This window comes from Marmota monax, unplaced genomic scaffold (assembly GCF_021218885.2).
Source record: "Marmota monax isolate L192 unplaced genomic scaffold, Marmota_monax_Labrador192_F-V1.1 WCK01_AAM20220418_F8-fsc00030, whole genome shotgun sequence".
Lineage (NCBI taxonomy): Eukaryota > Metazoa > Chordata > Mammalia > Rodentia > Sciuridae > Marmota > Marmota monax.
The window spans coordinates 8,866,609-8,884,253 of NW_026691988.1; the positions used below are offsets into that span (position 1 = coordinate 8,866,609).

At 39.6% G+C, this 17,645-nt stretch overlaps 1 protein-coding gene and 1 long non-coding RNA gene across 2 annotated transcripts in view; one reads left to right on the forward strand and one right to left on the reverse strand.

The window, feature by feature from the left end:
- Ifngr1 (interferon gamma receptor 1) overlaps window positions 1-847 on the reverse strand; it is a 32,711-nt gene extending 31,864 nt beyond the window's left edge. Inside the window, exon 1 of the mRNA XM_046450215.2 lies at window positions 673-847. Coding sequence (XP_046306171.1) covers window positions 673-757 — 85 coding nt within the window. The 5' untranslated portion in view covers window positions 758-847. The remainder of the gene's footprint in view (window positions 1-672) is intronic.
- Window positions 848-3,771: 2,924 nt separating this feature from the next.
- On the forward strand, window positions 3,772-10,017 carry LOC131424359 (uncharacterized). The gene is made up of 3 exons (XR_009227232.1): window positions 3,772-4,424; window positions 6,506-6,629; window positions 7,744-10,017. It is a non-coding gene; the product is annotated as an uncharacterized LOC131424359 (long non-coding RNA).
- The last annotated feature ends 7,628 nt before the right edge of the window (window positions 10,018-17,645 follow it).

Below are 17,645 nucleotides of genomic sequence, written 5' to 3' on the forward strand. Positions count from 1 at the left end.
GGGTTGGGAGGCTGGGCCTCCTTATGCCTTCCAGGCAGATACTAACTGGAAAATGCAGAGACACTCCAGACTGGAGGCTGAAAAGGTTTATGGATTTCACTAAAGCTCTTTATTACCATACTGTAAGCTTCAAGAAAGCTATCCTCGGCCTGGGAAGTGTCAAAAAGCAGGCAGAAACAAAATGTTCCCAGGACCTAAGCTATGTGAAGAGGCCCACTGCCTAACAAATCCGCTACACTTAGAAGATTGACAAGTTGCCACCAATAACAAATCTCAGGAGTTGGGGTACACACTGAGAATAAAGTTACATAAGCCACGAGCGGTGGCCATGTCAACTGCCGGCCTGGAAAACCACTTGTTGAAAAACAGGCTAAAAGAATCTGAGAAAAAGGGGAGCTGTGTTTGTTGCATTGACAAGGATGAAAGAGGCTAAAATGAAGCGTGTAAACCGCACGGACCCCGCGTCGCCTCCCGCGCGGCTGCCAGCCTAGGGCCTGACGACCGGGTGGTCCCGGGATCGCGGGACCCCGGTATGGAATAGCGGGCAAGCACTGCAAGGAAGAACTGGTGGCAGCCTGACCAGGCGGAGCTTCCCGGCCGGCCTGGGCGGCCCCCGCCCTCCCACGTCCCCTCCAGCTTCACTCGGCAGCGGCTCAGCCGCAGCGACAGTACCCGAGGACTGCTCTGGGTCCGCGACGTTCATCTCAGCCCTGCTCCCGGCCTGCACCATAAGGATCAGGAAGACGAGGAAAGTCATGCTGGTAACGAGGGCCTCCGGGTCCAGCCAGCACCAACTGCGGGCGTCCCCAGGCGCTGCACCCGCGGACCTCCGGCTTTTGTCACTTCCGCTGTCAAGTACTCATAGGCAGGCAGGAGGCGGGGCCAGGAGGGCGAGGCGGGGCACGGATACGCAAATAGGGCGGAACCCAAACCCTACCCGGAATCCGTTTGGACGGGAAGACCACGGGAGGGCGGGCTGGAGAGAGGCGGGGCGTGGGCGAGGAAGTGGAGCCTGGGCGAGGGCGGGGCCTGGAGGGGCGGGGCCAAAACCCTGACCCCGGTGCCCAGCGCGACCTGGAGAACCTGGTCCGGCGGGAGGCGGGCCCAGCACTGCCAGGCGGGGCGTGGACGCGAGGGCTGGGTGTGGGGCGGGACTAGATCGCCAAGGGGAGTGCTCCCGTGACACCCAAAGTCCTGGGAGACGCAGCCTGAATTCAAGATCTGAGCCCAGGGATACGTGAGGAACCAAAGGTTACCTTGTTTCAGCTTGACGCTCATCTTCCGCAATTCATCTTCCTGTTTGTGTAGTGTCCTGGGGTTGCAGAACTTGGCCTTTGCCCACAGTGTGACGATGATTATTATTTCACCCCTTTAGACGTCGCCATCTAGGCGTCTTAGAGCCTGAGATGGTAGAACAGAAAGATCCCTTAGAGACCTTTTCCATTCCCCGCAGTTTTGTTTGAGGTTACTGTGGCTTCGCTAATGATATAGTTTGTGCAAGCTCCCCCAAGCCAGTTTGAATGGGCTTAACTACTTTATTCTTGGAGTGAAAACAACTAGCATTACCTTTTTAGCTTTGAAATGTCAAGTAGTGATTTATTAAGCAGTCTGTCATCGAGAGATCTACCTTCTTGTCTCTCTGATCACATTTATTAGTTTACATCTCTTATTCCACTCCCACCACTTGGCCCTTGTTGCAACACCCAAGCAAGAAGCTCACAAAAGTATATGTCCACCTACTACTTCAGTTCTATAATTACCATGATCTTTTGCAAACATATTGCAACCCGCACTGTCACCCTTTTTACTTCACTCTATTTTTTCATGACACTTTTTGCCTTTTCCACATTTATTTTCTCTCCCTTTTAGAATGTAAGTTCCATTCAGTTGAAATCTTTGCTTGACATTCAATTAGTATTGGTTGAATGAAAGAATGCACTACAACACTAGATTTAAGCAAAACTTTTGAGAGAAAAAAATTTACAAAGACACTGTACAAACTAGAGAGGAATGAATCAGCTAGATCATTTTATTTATATTAATAAATCCCTTAACTCAGTATTTCTGAAACTTTAACGTATGTGTGAGCTAGAGTGAGCTGTGAAAATGCATGTTCAGATTCAGTGGGTCTGAACAGGTTGAGGTTTGAAGTAATGCGGTTTCTGACAGTGTATACTTGGAATGCCAATACCCTTGGTGCTAGGACCACACTTTGAATAGAGAGACTTCAGTTTAATCTAGACTAATTTATGGGAAATATTACCTTTTTGTGTTTATTATGATGACTATTATAAAAGGCACCCTCCAATCATTGCAAGGGCATAAGAATAAATAACTGATCTTTGCTGTTTAGGAGTTTATGGACTAAAATAAATCATAATATTCAGTTTGTAAATATTTTGATGGTACCCATCACAGGCTAGGTTACCCAGGAATAGACATTGACTGTGGAGATCAAGGTGCAAGGCACTTGTTAGGAGGTGCTTTGGGATAAACCTCTGTGAATTAGAGGCGGAGGAAGCACAGCAAAAAAGAAGTTGATCTGTGATTCCATCCCAACACAGGCTTCAGACTCCACAGGAAGCTCTGAAGCTGGGGTGACCCTGCAGAGGTGTTTAATTGATATAAGAGGCTGGGCCATACGTTTCAATACTAATCAGTCATTGAATGCAAATTGCCCCCAGAACAGAACACAAATTGGGGCTTCTGTATTTTTAACTGGAGCTTTACCATGAAGAAGGCTAATAGTTGAGGGTGTCTACTTAGCAGCACTTCCTGTGGCAGGGAGAAGGTGGGACTAATTCTTCTATTTCCCAAGGAAGATTTTGGCAAAGCTTCACAATCACAGCACCCATTGGGGAATATTTTTCCAAGGGTCTGTGCTAGTTATTTGGAGGTTAAGATGCTTATTAATTCACTAAATATTATTGAGTGCTACTATTTATAACTAACACAAACAGGCACTGAGATACAGACTTGCACAAGACAGTTGTGGCTCCTGCCCTCATGGAGTTTACAGTCTACTGAGTGAAACTAAGCGTTAAATAGCTATTGCATAAATAAGTTCTGAAAATGTGGGAATTGTTCATTCTCAGGGAAAACAATTATATTAAAGGAGCACAAACCAGGATTTAGGCTGTTTTAAGAAAATTCTTTCTGAAGGGAGTTACAATTATGTTGTGGCCTGAAAAAGTTGGGAGATGGGGTTGTGAGGGTCACAGGCTAATAAGAGAGGTAGGATGTTGATGATAAAATACACATAATTAAACATCCAATATACAAGTCTTTTTTAAAAAAATTTTTGTTGTCAATGCATCTTTTATTTTATTTATTTATATGCAGTGCTGAGGATCAAACTCAGGGCCTCACACACTCTAGGCAAATGCTTTACCATGAGCCACCACTCCAGCCTCCCAATACACAAATCTTGAATAGCTTATAAGGAAAAAATGAGAAGCATGACAGCTTCCCTGGTAAATTTCCAAGGCCTAATGATTAGAGAACATCCAAGTATATGTTGGTTTTCACTAGAGCCTCTGGTGAGTTTTTAAAACCAAGAAAACAAATTTGGGTTTGAGGGGTAGATGGTGAAGGGTAGATCATTCCAAAACCAAGAGTACACTGAAACAGGGTTACATTTTGAAGGCCACACTTGACATACCTTAGAGGAAGTTAATAGGCCAAGTAAAATAATTTAAGAAATTAGAAATATGGTGAGGACAGAGACTGGGTGTGAAGAACATACTGTGTGTTTGAGCTCTGGCACTGTGTTTCCTTCCCTTTTCTCCAGGGCTGAAGAGTTTGCTTGCTTCCCTTTAAAGGAGACAGCTTGAAATTTGTGACTGAAGCACTAGTTCAATTTTCTAGATTATTCTATAAATTATAGCCAATGCTTTTGCTGTCCCACATGTAGCCATGCCACTGTATCCACATTGCCCTTAACTTCGTTTTGTTGTTGTTGTTGTAGAACTTATTACCATCTGGAGATATCACTGGAAATTAAACACACACATACATACACACACACATTTATGCATACAATATTTTCTCCACAACTAATTACTGAATTTGTGGTAAACATTAACAAGGACAGCTGGATTATAGAAATATAAAAAGGGACTTAATCTGAGATTTAAGGAATTCCTCAGAAAATTGGGAATGGAACCACCATTTGACCCAGATATCTCACTCCTTGGTTTATACCCAAAGGACTTAAAAATCAGCATATTACAGTGATACAGCCTCATCAATGTTTATAGCAGCTCAATTCACAATAACTGTTATGGAACCAACCTAGGTGTCCCTCAATAGATGAATGGATAAAGAAAATGTGGCATATATACTCAATGGGATATTACTCAGCTTTAAAGAAGAGTAAAATTATGGCATTTGTCAGTAAATGGCTGGAGTTGGAGAATACCATGGTAAGTGAAATAAACCAATCCCACAAAACCAAAGGCTGAATGTTTTCTGTAATATGTGGATGCTAATTCACAATAAGGTGGGAGGTGCTAGGGAAGAATAGCATTACTTTAGATCAGGTAGAGGGAAGTGATAGGAGATAAGGAGAGGGGATGTGGGGGTAGGAAAGATAGTAGAATGAAACAGACATTAATACTGTATGTATATATGTGACTACATGACCAATGATTCTGCAACATGTATACTCATAAAAATGAGAAATTATATCCCATCTATGAATGATATATCAAATTACATAAATGCATTCTATTGTCATGTATAACTAATTAAAACAAATAAAAATTTTAAAAAATAAGTTCATATGTCTAGATATATATAAATATATGCATATACACATATATGCATGTGTATAAAAATTTTTTCAGTTGTATCTCTCTTCTAGCAAATAAACTTCTTGTTTTCTCCACTACTATGTCCCTTGCACCTAAATAAGTGCCTATCATTTCATTTATATTTACTGAATAAATATATGAATGAACAAATAAGCTTATAAATAGATGTACAATTGAAGCAGGTATAAATTTATGCTATATTTGGGTCACCAATGAGAATCTAGAGATGTTTGAATATTATGCTGGTCCTAAACAGAGCACTATCCATTCTTGTCTTGCTCACCCTTCTTAGCTGCTACACTGACATCTGATCATATTGGACCAATGCCTGCCTCAAAGACAGTTATCTGTAAATGGCAAAGTTATCTAGTAGATGGCTTGTGGAGCACAGCCAAGGATTAATCCCCATGTTGCATGGCACAATGGCAGAAATGGTTAATTAGCTCACTTTTAACAGCATTTCTCAACCTCTTTCTGCCTTGCTGCCTTCCCACTATAGAGGCAATAACAGCTCACCTTCCCAACCTTTGTGGCAGCTAAGTATTGTTGTATGACATAGTTTTGGTCAGTGTGACATAAGCAAAAGTGTGTGTGTGTGTGTGTGTGTGTGTGTGTATGTAGAGCATTATTTCATTGTTCATAGAAGGGAAGATGCAAACCAGACATGGAGATACACATCTGTAAACCCCATTTACTCATGAGGCTGAGGCAGGAGGATTTTAGACTGGAGGCCAACTTAGCAAGGCTGTCTCAAAATGAAATGAAAAAGATAAGGATGCAGCTTAGTGGTATAGTGCTTGCCTGGCATGCATGAGGCCCTGAGTTCAATGCCTTGTGCATAAATAAATAAAAAGGGATAGAGGCAAGAGGGGAGCTCATTGGCATTTCGAAGTCTACCTGCTTTGTATGTAGACACATTGATGACTACCTCTGTAGAGGGCCTCTTGCAGCTGCAATAATATTGAGGATAAAAAGTCAATTATTAATCAATGGATGAAAGGAAAAAAATTATATTACACACACACACAGGAAAATTATTCAGCTTTAAAAAAAGAATGAAATTCTGTCATTTATGACAATACAAATAACCTGGAGGGCCTTGTATTAAGAAAAATAAGCCAGGCACAGAAAGAGAAATAATTTATCATCTCATATGTGGAGTCTAAAGATGTTTTGAACTCAAAGAAACAGAGTAAAGTGAGAGATGGGGGATTGGGAAGATGTTGGTCAAAGACACAAAATTTCAGTTAGACAATTCTAACTGGATTCATTCAAGAGATTTATTGTGGCTATAGTTAATAATAATGTATATTTAAAAACTGATAAAAGTAGAGAGTCTCATCACACACACAAAATGATAAGTGTGTGAGGTAATATATGTTAAATAATTTGATTTAGCCATTCCATATTTAATATATATCAAAACATAGTGTTTTACACCATAACTGTGTACAATTTTTTCTTGTCAGTTAAAAAAAAACAGAAAATGTAAATTTAAAATAAAGTCAATGGCTAAAAATGGGAAAATAGGAAGATTGAGTCATCCAGTCATTAATGAGCAGCTGAACCAATATCTGTGATCACCTACCTCTGGACTCTTGTAATGAGAGGAAAAAATAAACCCCTGTTGGTTTAAGTCACTGTCATTTTGATTTTATGTTGATTGTGCTGTACTGTTTTTTCTTACCCAGGGTCATGCCATAATGAATCCATTCTCTTTCAGAGAATTGGAGTGGAAACCACAATGGAGAGGAGGATGGCACTGGGGGGAGGATGAAAAGAGAAAAGAAGAGGCCACAACTTCAAGAAACAGAGGTAGAGATAGAATAGTAAGCAAAAAGAATCATGTGGTGGAAGGAACAAGAACAAGACCTCAGTGAGGTCTGGCTTACAGCTGCAGCTGTGCTAGAGGCTTGGTGGAACTGTCTGAATGAACTCTGTGGTCCCTAGGGACTCATTTTCTGACTTTCCCCCACACATAGTGACAACATCTCTGGCAACAGGCAATTGGAGTGTCTCTGTTCCTTGCAATGAAAAAAGCCCAACAAACATAATTCTAGCCATGTGTGCTTAGACTCAGAAAAAGGATAGCTACCATGTTCTTGAGAACACATTTCTCAACATCACTCAAAACACTGGGCTGAAGAAAAAAAACAATAGTTGCTAAAAAGAACCAAGAAACCTAAAGAAGTATGCATTTTGTCCTTGGTGCCTTGTTACTTCCTCTTTCAGTGTGTCTTCCTCTCTATGCTGAAAGGGAAGTTGCCACTTCAATGTCCAATGTCCTCTCTCTGTTGGTGACACCCAAGTCCCCCATACTCTGAGAATACATAGCACTGCCCTGATTCATAAGGCCTTAGTTCCTCTCTCCACCTTGATCTTTTATCAACATATAGGTAAATAATTCTGTATTGTGTAGGCAGATGTTCTTAGGTGGCTCTGGATAATGATGGTTGAACAAATTAATTTATTAACATCAATATTGGATAACCATTTAGGGGTTAGCACTCTAAAATATATGTTTTAGCATTGTAACAGTTTTTAACTAACAAAACAATGAATTTCCAATAGTGATGTTGGAAGTCTTGACAGAAAAGTAGAGAATAATATATTTTGCCTTGGGAAAAGAGGTCTTTTGGGTGCCTTACAAATCACATGACAGCTCACTTTCAAAAGGCAAGTCTATCTTACATTAGTGAGTACAAACTAGCAACTTGATGACTGAAGTCAACCAGCAGATATGTTTTGTTTGGTTAACAGAGAAAATCTCATTTTCATTGGTGCTAGACAAGGTCATTCACATTATTTTTTTTAATCTCACGTGTCTATATTTATTGCTGTTATCTTGAATGCCAATACTAGTGACTAGAGCAGAGAAGATTATTTATTTACAGAAAATACTCATGCCTGCACCTTTTTTTTTTCCCAGTTGTTACCCAAGAGGTCATGCAATTAAAACCAAATGGTGTCATCCTACACATTTTGGTGTATACAAAAGTCAAAGAAACCATCAAAAATGAATCTGGTACTGGAGGCAGTGATGCATGCCTATACTCCTATCTTCTCTGGAAGCTGAGGCAGGAGGATCGCAAGTTCAAGGCTAGCCTGGGCAACTTAGACCCTGTCTGTAAAGAAAAAATAAAAAGGGGTGGAGATGTAGCTCAGTAAAATAAAATAAAATCTGGAGGTGTGTGTGTGCATGGATCTTTCCCCCTCTGAGATATGAAGAGAAATATTTTATTCCCTAGTATAAACAATTTCTCCTTGGGAATACAAAGGAGGATATAGGTGTTTACCCTTTGGAATATAAATAAATTTCTCCACAGGAAAGATAAGGCCAGAACTCTAGCTTTACCTCCTAGAGATGTCTTCATGGCCCTAGGGGTTCACTCCTCCTTAAGATGAAAACACACATACTTTGGGGGAGGTAAATCTCTCTGGAATTCTCATTAGCTAATCACTCTTCAATTAATTCCAGGCTTGGCCTTTCAACTCAGATCCCAAATCTCAGTAAAATTTGTTCAAAAAACCTTAATCATGCAGAAATAGAATACTTTGCCTATGTTGGCTGAACCACAGGCCTACCATCTTAAATGTCTCATGAGCTGCTTGACTTATGTGGCCTTCTTGGTTCTGATTGTAAGCATTTGCCTCTGATGAGATTTAGGAACATGACACTCCCAAATATGGCATTTTAGATTTGAGAAGACAGCAGAAGCAGAAAGGACTCCCTGACCTCTTCCCCTTCCCCTCTGAAGTAGACCATGAAAGAATGATCTTCTTTTGAAGCAAATTATGAGGTAGAATAGAAGAGATAAAGGCAGGTTGAAAGGAGACAAAAGGAAGGAAAAGGAGTACAATTTTAATCTAAAAGTCTTGTGCTAAAATTCCTCATACCTTCACTTCCAATGTCAGTTTTTCCTCAGGCCCTTTACTCTCAAATTTCTGAGAATTCTACAGAGTTTTACTCATTATCTTCAACTTTCTGGAAATTCACTATATACATGTCCATTACTGCATACATTTTAAAAAATAGATTGAGCAAATTAAGATATGAAACTGGGGAAATATAGTGTATTTCCCCAGTGTTATCTAATGATCCAACAATGGGGAAGACATCAACCTAAGGATCCCGAGAACTGCCATACCACCACAAAACATCTTGTGATCACCAGACTGATGTCATCCCCACATACCTTCCCATGCCCACCACTCACAAGGTTTCCTTTAAGAGCCTGAGGCTGAAAAGCCTGTCTCACTTTCAAAATAGCCTGCATTCTTCTTTGAATGTGTACTCCTTGCTTTTCTGAATAACTCTCCGTTGGTGCCTCTACTTGATATGTCTTGAAATTCCTTTCTCCAGTGTTTTTCAAGGATCCTGTTTTCCTGAGTTGAGGGCCCCCTCTCCAGGATTTCCTTGACACACCCCCACTCCAGTGACAATAAGACTTTCATTCAAGAGGTAACTTTTCTCTATCTGAATTAAAGGAATATCCTTTTTCTGAAGACACAGGGACACAGAGTAGAACATGAACAAACAACTTGCTCAATTACTCCCAGTTTTTCACTATTAGATCATTGTTATCGTTTGGATGTGAGGTGCCCCCCAAAAGCTCACATATGAGACAACCTTCTAAGGACTAAGACCTCAAGCCCTGAGGAATGGAGCTGGCCTTCTATGGACTAAGTTCTCTGAAACCATGAGCCCTCAAATAAACTTTTCCTCCTCTACAATTGTTCTGGTTGGATCTTTTAGTGAACTAATTAAAACAATCATACATAGCCTCTTGGTTCAGTCCTGCTTCTCCACAACTGTCCATGCTGCATCAAAGTTAGCATAAAAATACATAGCTTTCCCTGCTTTTTTCCTTTCCTTATGAAGGTTCCCATGTCATGTAAAACTTGTATTAAGTAATTCTGTGTGCTTTTCTCTTGTTAAGCTGTGCTTTGTTATAGGTGCTTCAACCATGAACCTACCAATGAATGAGAAACGACATATTTTTTCTCTTGTACCTCCAAGTTATTATCAATACTTTGATCAAAGAATGTATGTGTGCATGACCAATGTAATTCTGCAACCTGTACACTTAGAAAAATGAGAACTTATATCCCATCTGATTCAAATGTATGATATGTCAAGATCATTGTACTGTCATGTGTAACTAATTAAAACAAATAAAAAAATCTTAAAAAATAGAAAGATAAAAAAAAGGAATATATATGTGCCAACAACCAGACCTTTAAAAAAGAATTAAAATATACTGTGTGTGTGAACAGAAAATTTATAATATGACTTTTTGGACTAGAAATCAGATGAAAATGAAAAGGTAATTTCTTGCTACTCCAAATAAGATAACTATCCACATGAAAACCTATCATCTAGAATAATGTGTTAATTCTGGGCAGAATTTCTAGCTGTAGATTAACAGTGAACATGACAGCCTTTTCTTCAGTCAGGTAGACATTTTTTTTTTGAGTTAGGCAATAGAGTACTATGGTCAAACATGAAGCCCCTGAAACTGAACCACCTGGATTTGGTACCCCTTCATTTCATCCTTGATAAGTCATGCGACCTTGGGCAGTTTGCTTCATATATCTGTGCCTCAGTTCTGTTACTTGTAAAGTGGAGTTGGGATAATGTATCTCAAGAAGAAGAAGAAGAAGAAGAAGAAGAAGGAGAAGAAGGAGAAGAAGGAGAAGAAGGAGAAGAAGAAGAGAAGTAAAGAGTCAGGGAGAGAGAGAGAGAGAGAGAGAGAGAGAGAGAGAGTTTTAAATTAAAAATAGCATTATAGCTTTATTTATCTTGCAGTCAAAGTTCACAGAGGTTCTGGTGAGAACACATCAGGGGCATATCAGTTCTACTCAAAGGGCTGGGGAGTGGTCAGGAAATTCTTTGTAATAGGAAGGGACATTTACCCTTAATCTTGAAATTGGTTTTTACTCTTATATTGGGCTCTTAGCAATGAATAGATAGTGGTAGGGAAGAAAAAATAGAAAATATTAACAGTAGCACTGTAAATTTCCTATAGACTAAAGAGAATGACCAAATTTTTGGAAAGCATGCTTACTGCTTTACATTTGAATTGTTGCAAATGACAAAGCAATGTCAGCTTGTGCTTCCCCTGATTTTGTCTTTGCAGTGCCTGCACTTCCTATCCCACAAATGCTGCCTTTCCACCCCATTCCATTTGTTTCAGCTAAAGTACCTCGGCAGTCTGGTAGAAGACTATTAAAAAAAAAAGCTTGCTTATTAAATTTACATATAATGCACTGGGTTTTAGTGCTGCATACCTGTGGTCCCAGATAATTGGAAGACTGAGGCAGAAAGATGGTTTGAGCCCAGAAGATCAAGGCTAGCCTGGGCACTGGGTAACACAGTAAAACACTGTCTCCCCACCAAAACAAAACAAAAACATGAAAGACACCAATCCTGCTCAAAAAGGGAGGAATAATTTAACTGGGACCTAAGTTGAGACATAAGCATAAAATAAATCAAGAACAAATAAACAAAACATAAAACAACTACATTGAAAGAAGAGAAATAGAATAAAAACATGGTAAAATATGGAGAACAAAAATATAAAATATAAAAAGAGAGAGAGCAGGAGCAACACACACACAAAATTGTTCAGTGTATCCCCAGCAAAGTGCAGGAAAAAAGGCGTCCTTTCCTGATGATGCACATATCTAGTCTCTTTGATATTAACTGAGAGTGTAGGAAAGAAGACTGCCTGTGTTCAAACCCAAGTTGCCTCATTTAATAGCTTTGTGAACTTGGGTAACAAAATTTGTACTTCTGTGTGCCTTGAGCTCCTCATCTGAAAAATGGTGATCACAGTTGTTACTCATCTCAACAGAGTAGATGTAAGAATTCAATGAATGCATGTAAGAGTTAGGTAGTGCCTGGGACAGAGAAAATGCTGGATAAATCATGGCTATTATTTCTCTTTACTCAGCATTATCTGGTCATAGTTCCATTCTTCCCCCTGGTCTTCAGTTTGAGCACATTTCACATACAAGCCCACTCCATTTTGGCCTTCCTGACTTTAACTTTGGTTCTTCTATACATTTGAAGCTGAGACTCTTGACTGGTGGTATTCAGCAAAATCATCTGCTAGGGTCCCTCCAAATGCACAGAACAAGTAAGCTTGGGGATGGTCACAGAATATTAGGAGTCTTTCTAACTATCATGAAACAGGAGGCTTCAACAGATTCTAAACCATTATCCTGGATTAAAATGGGACTGGGCATCCCTCAAAATGATTTTGAATGCTTTTTGCAGTTGGGACTTGAAATAGAAACTGACCTGAGGAATGACACAGAGGAGCAGTTGGTCTCCAAGAGAAAGTCACCATGACTGCAGAATCTGAGAGGATGATTCATGCTGGGCAGAAAGACTAAACTGTAAGTGATTGTGGTAAAGTGTAAGTTTGACTTACAATGATACACTTCCATTCCCACCCAAGTATCTGTGCACTTAAAGAATAAATGTAAGTGGCATGTAGCATTCATGGCCTAACAACCTCTTTCCAACACATTTTCGATGGCTCCTCATGGTGTGATGATTCCCTAAGTTTTGCCTGCTTAAGGTAGAATTAAAACAAACAAACATTATGTCTTCCAGACTCCCTTCTATCCTGGGTATTGACAAATGATTAAATTTCTTCAAATCCTAAAGTGCAAGACTTCAGTTGAAAGGGAGCTACCGTTTTGTTAGTACAGGATAGTGGTCAAGATCACCAAATCTCCATTGCATTTTTCCCCTTCCACACAGGCCACCCTCAGTTTCTCCCCAAGAAAGATGAATGCATATGGCTCCTCACATTCCAGCAACTTAGCAACTGAAATGATGCGCTAACAGAATATGCTGGATCTGCAACTGGGAAAGTCAAAATATTAAGGATGGAGCTCAGGAGAATTGGGTTCTAAAGTTGGCCAGATAAGAAATTTTTCAGAGGGTGGAAAAACAGTCTCTGACCAAGGAGCATTTCCATTTTAGAACTCCCCATCTTATGTACCACCAGGTAGAGGACTGCACCATGGCATGGGCTGGAGGGAGTGAATGGAGGGATTCTCCTAGGTTGTTCAGGAATTCAGATCTCTATAAAAAGAGAGAGAGCAGGAGCAAAACACACACACACACACACACACACACACAGAGAGAGAGAGAGAGAGAGAGAGAGAGAGAGAGGAAGAGAAACACAGGGTTTTAGACCCCCTGCACATGGCTGGTATGTTGGGTGATGCTCCTTCCTGGTGAGAAATGAAAGTGCAAATGGAGGTCTAGACACATTCACCACAGAAAATTCTTTAAAAGCTGAGGCTCAGTAAACAGCAATACTAGAGTGGGGCAAAGCAGAGGCCAACAACATTGGGGGCATCGAGCCTATATTCAGACCCACTGACCAGTGGGAATGGCATTTGGAGACATTAGATGCGTCTTCCCCTGCCATCTGATCTAAGGAGTCAGGATATTCACTGGTTCATAAATAGACACGTGGGAAATAGGGTTAGCTTTAGACCTGGGTCATACAATTCTACTTTTCTGTGCTTTTCTTGTTTCTTCCTCTTCTTAAGGCTGACTTCCCCCACGGTCACAAGGTAGACTGCAGAAGCAATAGAACCATGAGACTCTTCCTTCCCAGTGAGTTGGGGAGAGACTGCATTTTCCACAAAATAAAAAAAAAATCCTTTGACAGTTTCTGTGGACAGGGAATAGGGAGAAATAATGGCTCACACCTGAATTACCATCTGTTAGGCTGTAGTTAGTAATAGGTAGTGGGATGTATAGCAAGATTATGCATTTACTTTGAGTTACTCATAAAGTTTTCTTGAAATTACTGCCAAGGCAGATGAGTAATTAACTTGTAGCAGATAACCTGTAGAAAAATATGGGTACAAAGACCTTGAGAGTAAGCAAATAGAAACAAAAGGAGCTAAAGAGGGAGCTAATTGGAGAAATGCATCAAGACAGAAGGATTAATGGGACTAACTCTTGACAGGAACCACTGAAGTTAGGGTAAAACTAGGAATTATGGCCACTGCTGCCTCCATGTATCTTAGAAGGGAGGTTTCTTTAGTAATGCAGGCACACACTGATAACTTCTGACTTGCCTCTGACCGCCCCCTATCCATGTTAACATAGGATTGACTTGTAGATGAAGTCCCCCTACATAGGACAGTTTTGGAAAGGACCAATTAGAGTCCAAATCTCCACTGCCCAACGTGAAGGAGGAGTGGCACACCTTATTGGCAAAGAGTGCAGAAGGTGGAACCCAGTTCTCAAGGCAAATATCAAACAGGAATAAATTTGGAGAGAGCACTGTTTCCTTTGTCATTCTCCACTGGGAGACCACCTGTTCTCTCTTTTCTTGAGAGTGCTCTTTTGCCTGAGCCTTACTTTCCTTTCCTTTCAATTTTTATAAAATTCTCTTGCATGGTTTTTGGTGCCTGACTTTAAATTTTCTTTCATCTGAACACAAGAGCCTTGTTGCTTTATCTCCCCACTGTCCTGTGACAGTTCCATTTAATGTGAAAGATGAGGTTTGCTTTACCTGAACCCCAAGAGGGGTATACAGAATGAAAAGCCTGGCATGGGATCTAACAAGAGACAACCCAAGTGTTCAGAGGGGACCAGAAATAACTAGCAGTATAGTCCATTGAATAAACTTGTGACACATTAAGCATGACTGTACAGTTAAGAGTTCATTGAGAGAAACCGAACTAATGGGGATGTGTATACAATAGTAGTGTTAGGGGAGAGGAAGGTATATAGTTATTTAAGGAATTGGCTCACATGACTACAGTAGCTGGAAAGTCCAAAATCTTGAGGGTTAACCAATAGGCTGGAGACCTAGGAAAGAATGGGTGTTGTGGTTCAAGTCTATAGGCTATCTGTCAGCCAAATTCTTTCTGCTGAATCTTCTTATTACAGTTTAGGGGGCTAATGTCTGAGTGAATTGAGGAAGGAGGTGGGAGCTGGCACAGAGCCAAGTTTCCAGAATTAAGCTCTGTAGCACAAGAGAAGGCCAAACTACCTAGGCATACAGTTGAACTTTTCCAAACTTGTCAGGTAAAATGATCTGGGAAAGGTAATTTAGTTGGAATCTGCTTTAGGAAGAAGAAAATTGGTGTGTTACAGTTTTCATATATATTCTAGAAATGGTACCTTAGGAAGATAGAACATCTGAAACAGAGATGAGTTGTTAAAACAGAGGAAGGGAAGTGAATTCTGTCTATAGGACATGGGTGCTGAGCCTGACTGGGTGAGTAAGGAGACAAAGCCCCCAATCCAAAGCCATTGTTGGCTGTGCTCGACCTCATGGGAAACGGATTCTGTGTTTGGCTGTTTTATCATTGCCTTACAATTATCAGTTACTTAGTAGTTTTATTTTAAAATGGCTGTTGTAATAATAATTGTATTAAATGTATTTTTAAAACATTTCTTTTAAGAAAAGAGAATAAAATTATGGGAATAATAACTTCTGAATGGCAGAAATGATTTCCATTGTCTCTGTCCATAAAATTCCCGGGAGGTTTTAAATTAGTCTAGAAGTTTAAGCAGCTGTAACAATGTTTCCTTTTTAGAAGGTGTTAAGTTCTAATCATCACCTCTTAATCACTTCCAAAGACTTGCTTTTTCAACTCTTTGTTTTGTGTTGGTCAATGTGACAACAGTGAAGAGGAGCTAGGGACTTTGGTCAGCTGTAGTTATAGTCCTTAGCCAGAACATTTAGTGTAAACATTGCTTTAGTTCAAACTTATGGGAGCAGATTCTTCAAGTGGAAGATTTTGAAACAAACAAAAAAAGGACTGAACATAAAATTAATTTATCAGTTAATTTCCTGTTTCTTTGTAACTTTTCATATTTTTATTGGTGTATTATGATTTATTTTTAAAAGGAAAATATTTAAATTTGAAAATCTATAAATTCAGAGCAGTCTGTAGAACAAGAAATAAGAAAGAAAAAAGTCCTTTATTACAGCTTTTTGAAAATATACAATACACTATTGTTATCTATAGTCACCCTACTGTGCAATAGCACACCAGAATGTATTCTTCCTATCTAACTGGAACTTAGTACCCACTGATCAACCCTGGCCTTTCCCTGTTTCTATTACTCTTCCCAGCCTGTGTTAACCATCTGTTTCTTTATACCCTTCTTATACTTACTGAATATGGCTAATAGAAAATTTACAATTATCTATGTAGCTTGCACTAAAATCTGCTGTACTAGAAAATAGTGTTCTTTATTTCTGCCTTTTCCTTTACATATTGGTTGATCTTGGGTTCTTCCCAGAGGTCAGGTCTTCAAATCTGTTCCCAGAGGTCAAATCTTTCTCAGTAAGAGTGCCATCTCTTTCAAAAGGGTTAAAATATGCTATTCTGGCATCGTGATTATTTAAAGATACTTGAAAAACAGCCTGTACAGAAAGATCTCTTTGCCTTTCATGTTGTTCCTTAAAAGCAGAAGATAAAATTCCCCTGTGAAAGACCTTCTCTCTGTACTAGAAAGATTAGGCACTTTTACTCTAAAGGACAAGAAGTCAAACTTTGAGAATTCTGTATAGTTCTTATTAAAATAACTCTTATCTTTCAAGCCTCCCTACATGATTTGTTTACTTCTTTAAAACTATTCTTTTTTTTTTCAATTCAGTATAGAAGTAACTAATTCTGTTTTGGGTCTGCATTTCCTCATGAAGTCTCCTGTGCCATGTAAAACTTCTAAGTAAATGTATGTGCTTTTCTTCGGTTTATGAACTCTGCCAATTTAATTCTCTGTGCGCTTGCTTCTGGGTTCTCTGCCTGATCTTTCCTTGCATCACTATGAGATTTTGAAATTATATATTGTCTTATTCCAAAATATAGAATTTATTGGCAGGTCAAGGGTATATCTCAGGGGCTCTAAAATCTGGGCCTTGATAAAGTAAGCAGAGACTAGAGTATCATGGGCAATTGGGGAAAAAAAGTTATTTCATTATATTTATTTTTCTGTTTCCATGCACATGTATACACATACATACATGTGTTCATACATATGCACAGACACAGAAAAAAATAACATGTATGGCTTTTATTTTTACTAATGAATCAGTTTCACAATGTGACATTCTGATTCAGAGTTGGAGGTATCAAGCTTGGGTTTCTGGAGTAGGAATTATATCTAATAATTCTTACACTTTTCCATGTTGCAACTGGTCTGAGCACATGGACCATCTCTCAGTACTGACTTTTGATATAATAATAGTCACAGGAACTTATCATGGTATGCTTGACAATTGAGGTAGCCCTTATAAAAAGCTATGATATTATTGCATTCTCATAATGGTGAGCAATAGGTGGCACCAATATTGTTGGTTATCATTTTGTAAATGTGGTTACCGAGGGTCACTAACAGCCTGCCCCAAAGTTCCAAGTGGGATGGGGGCCTGGAGGATGTAGCCAGCTTGTTCTAAAGGCTAAACCCTTGGCCAGATGTGTTCAGGACTTTTGCATACTTCCTGCGAATGTCATTCCTCAGGAAAATCCCCTTGGCTCTGACTCCTGAAATAAAGCTTGTCTTTTAAAGTTGCCAGTCTACTTTGTACCAGCGGCTTTTTGTATTGTGGGAAGAGAAAAATGTGCAGCTGTGCTAAATAGATGAGTCACTTCAAGATTGAGGAAGCCAAGATTTGTATCTTGGGGACTTTTTAAGAGAAGGATGGGTGTTTCTTGTTGGTAAAAACAAATAAGCGTAAGAAGGGAGAAAAATGTACCCCATTTTTATTTTCCCTTCTCCCTTTTGGTGCACATTCTTCCTGTTACATTTTCCATTTGCCACATATCTTGCTA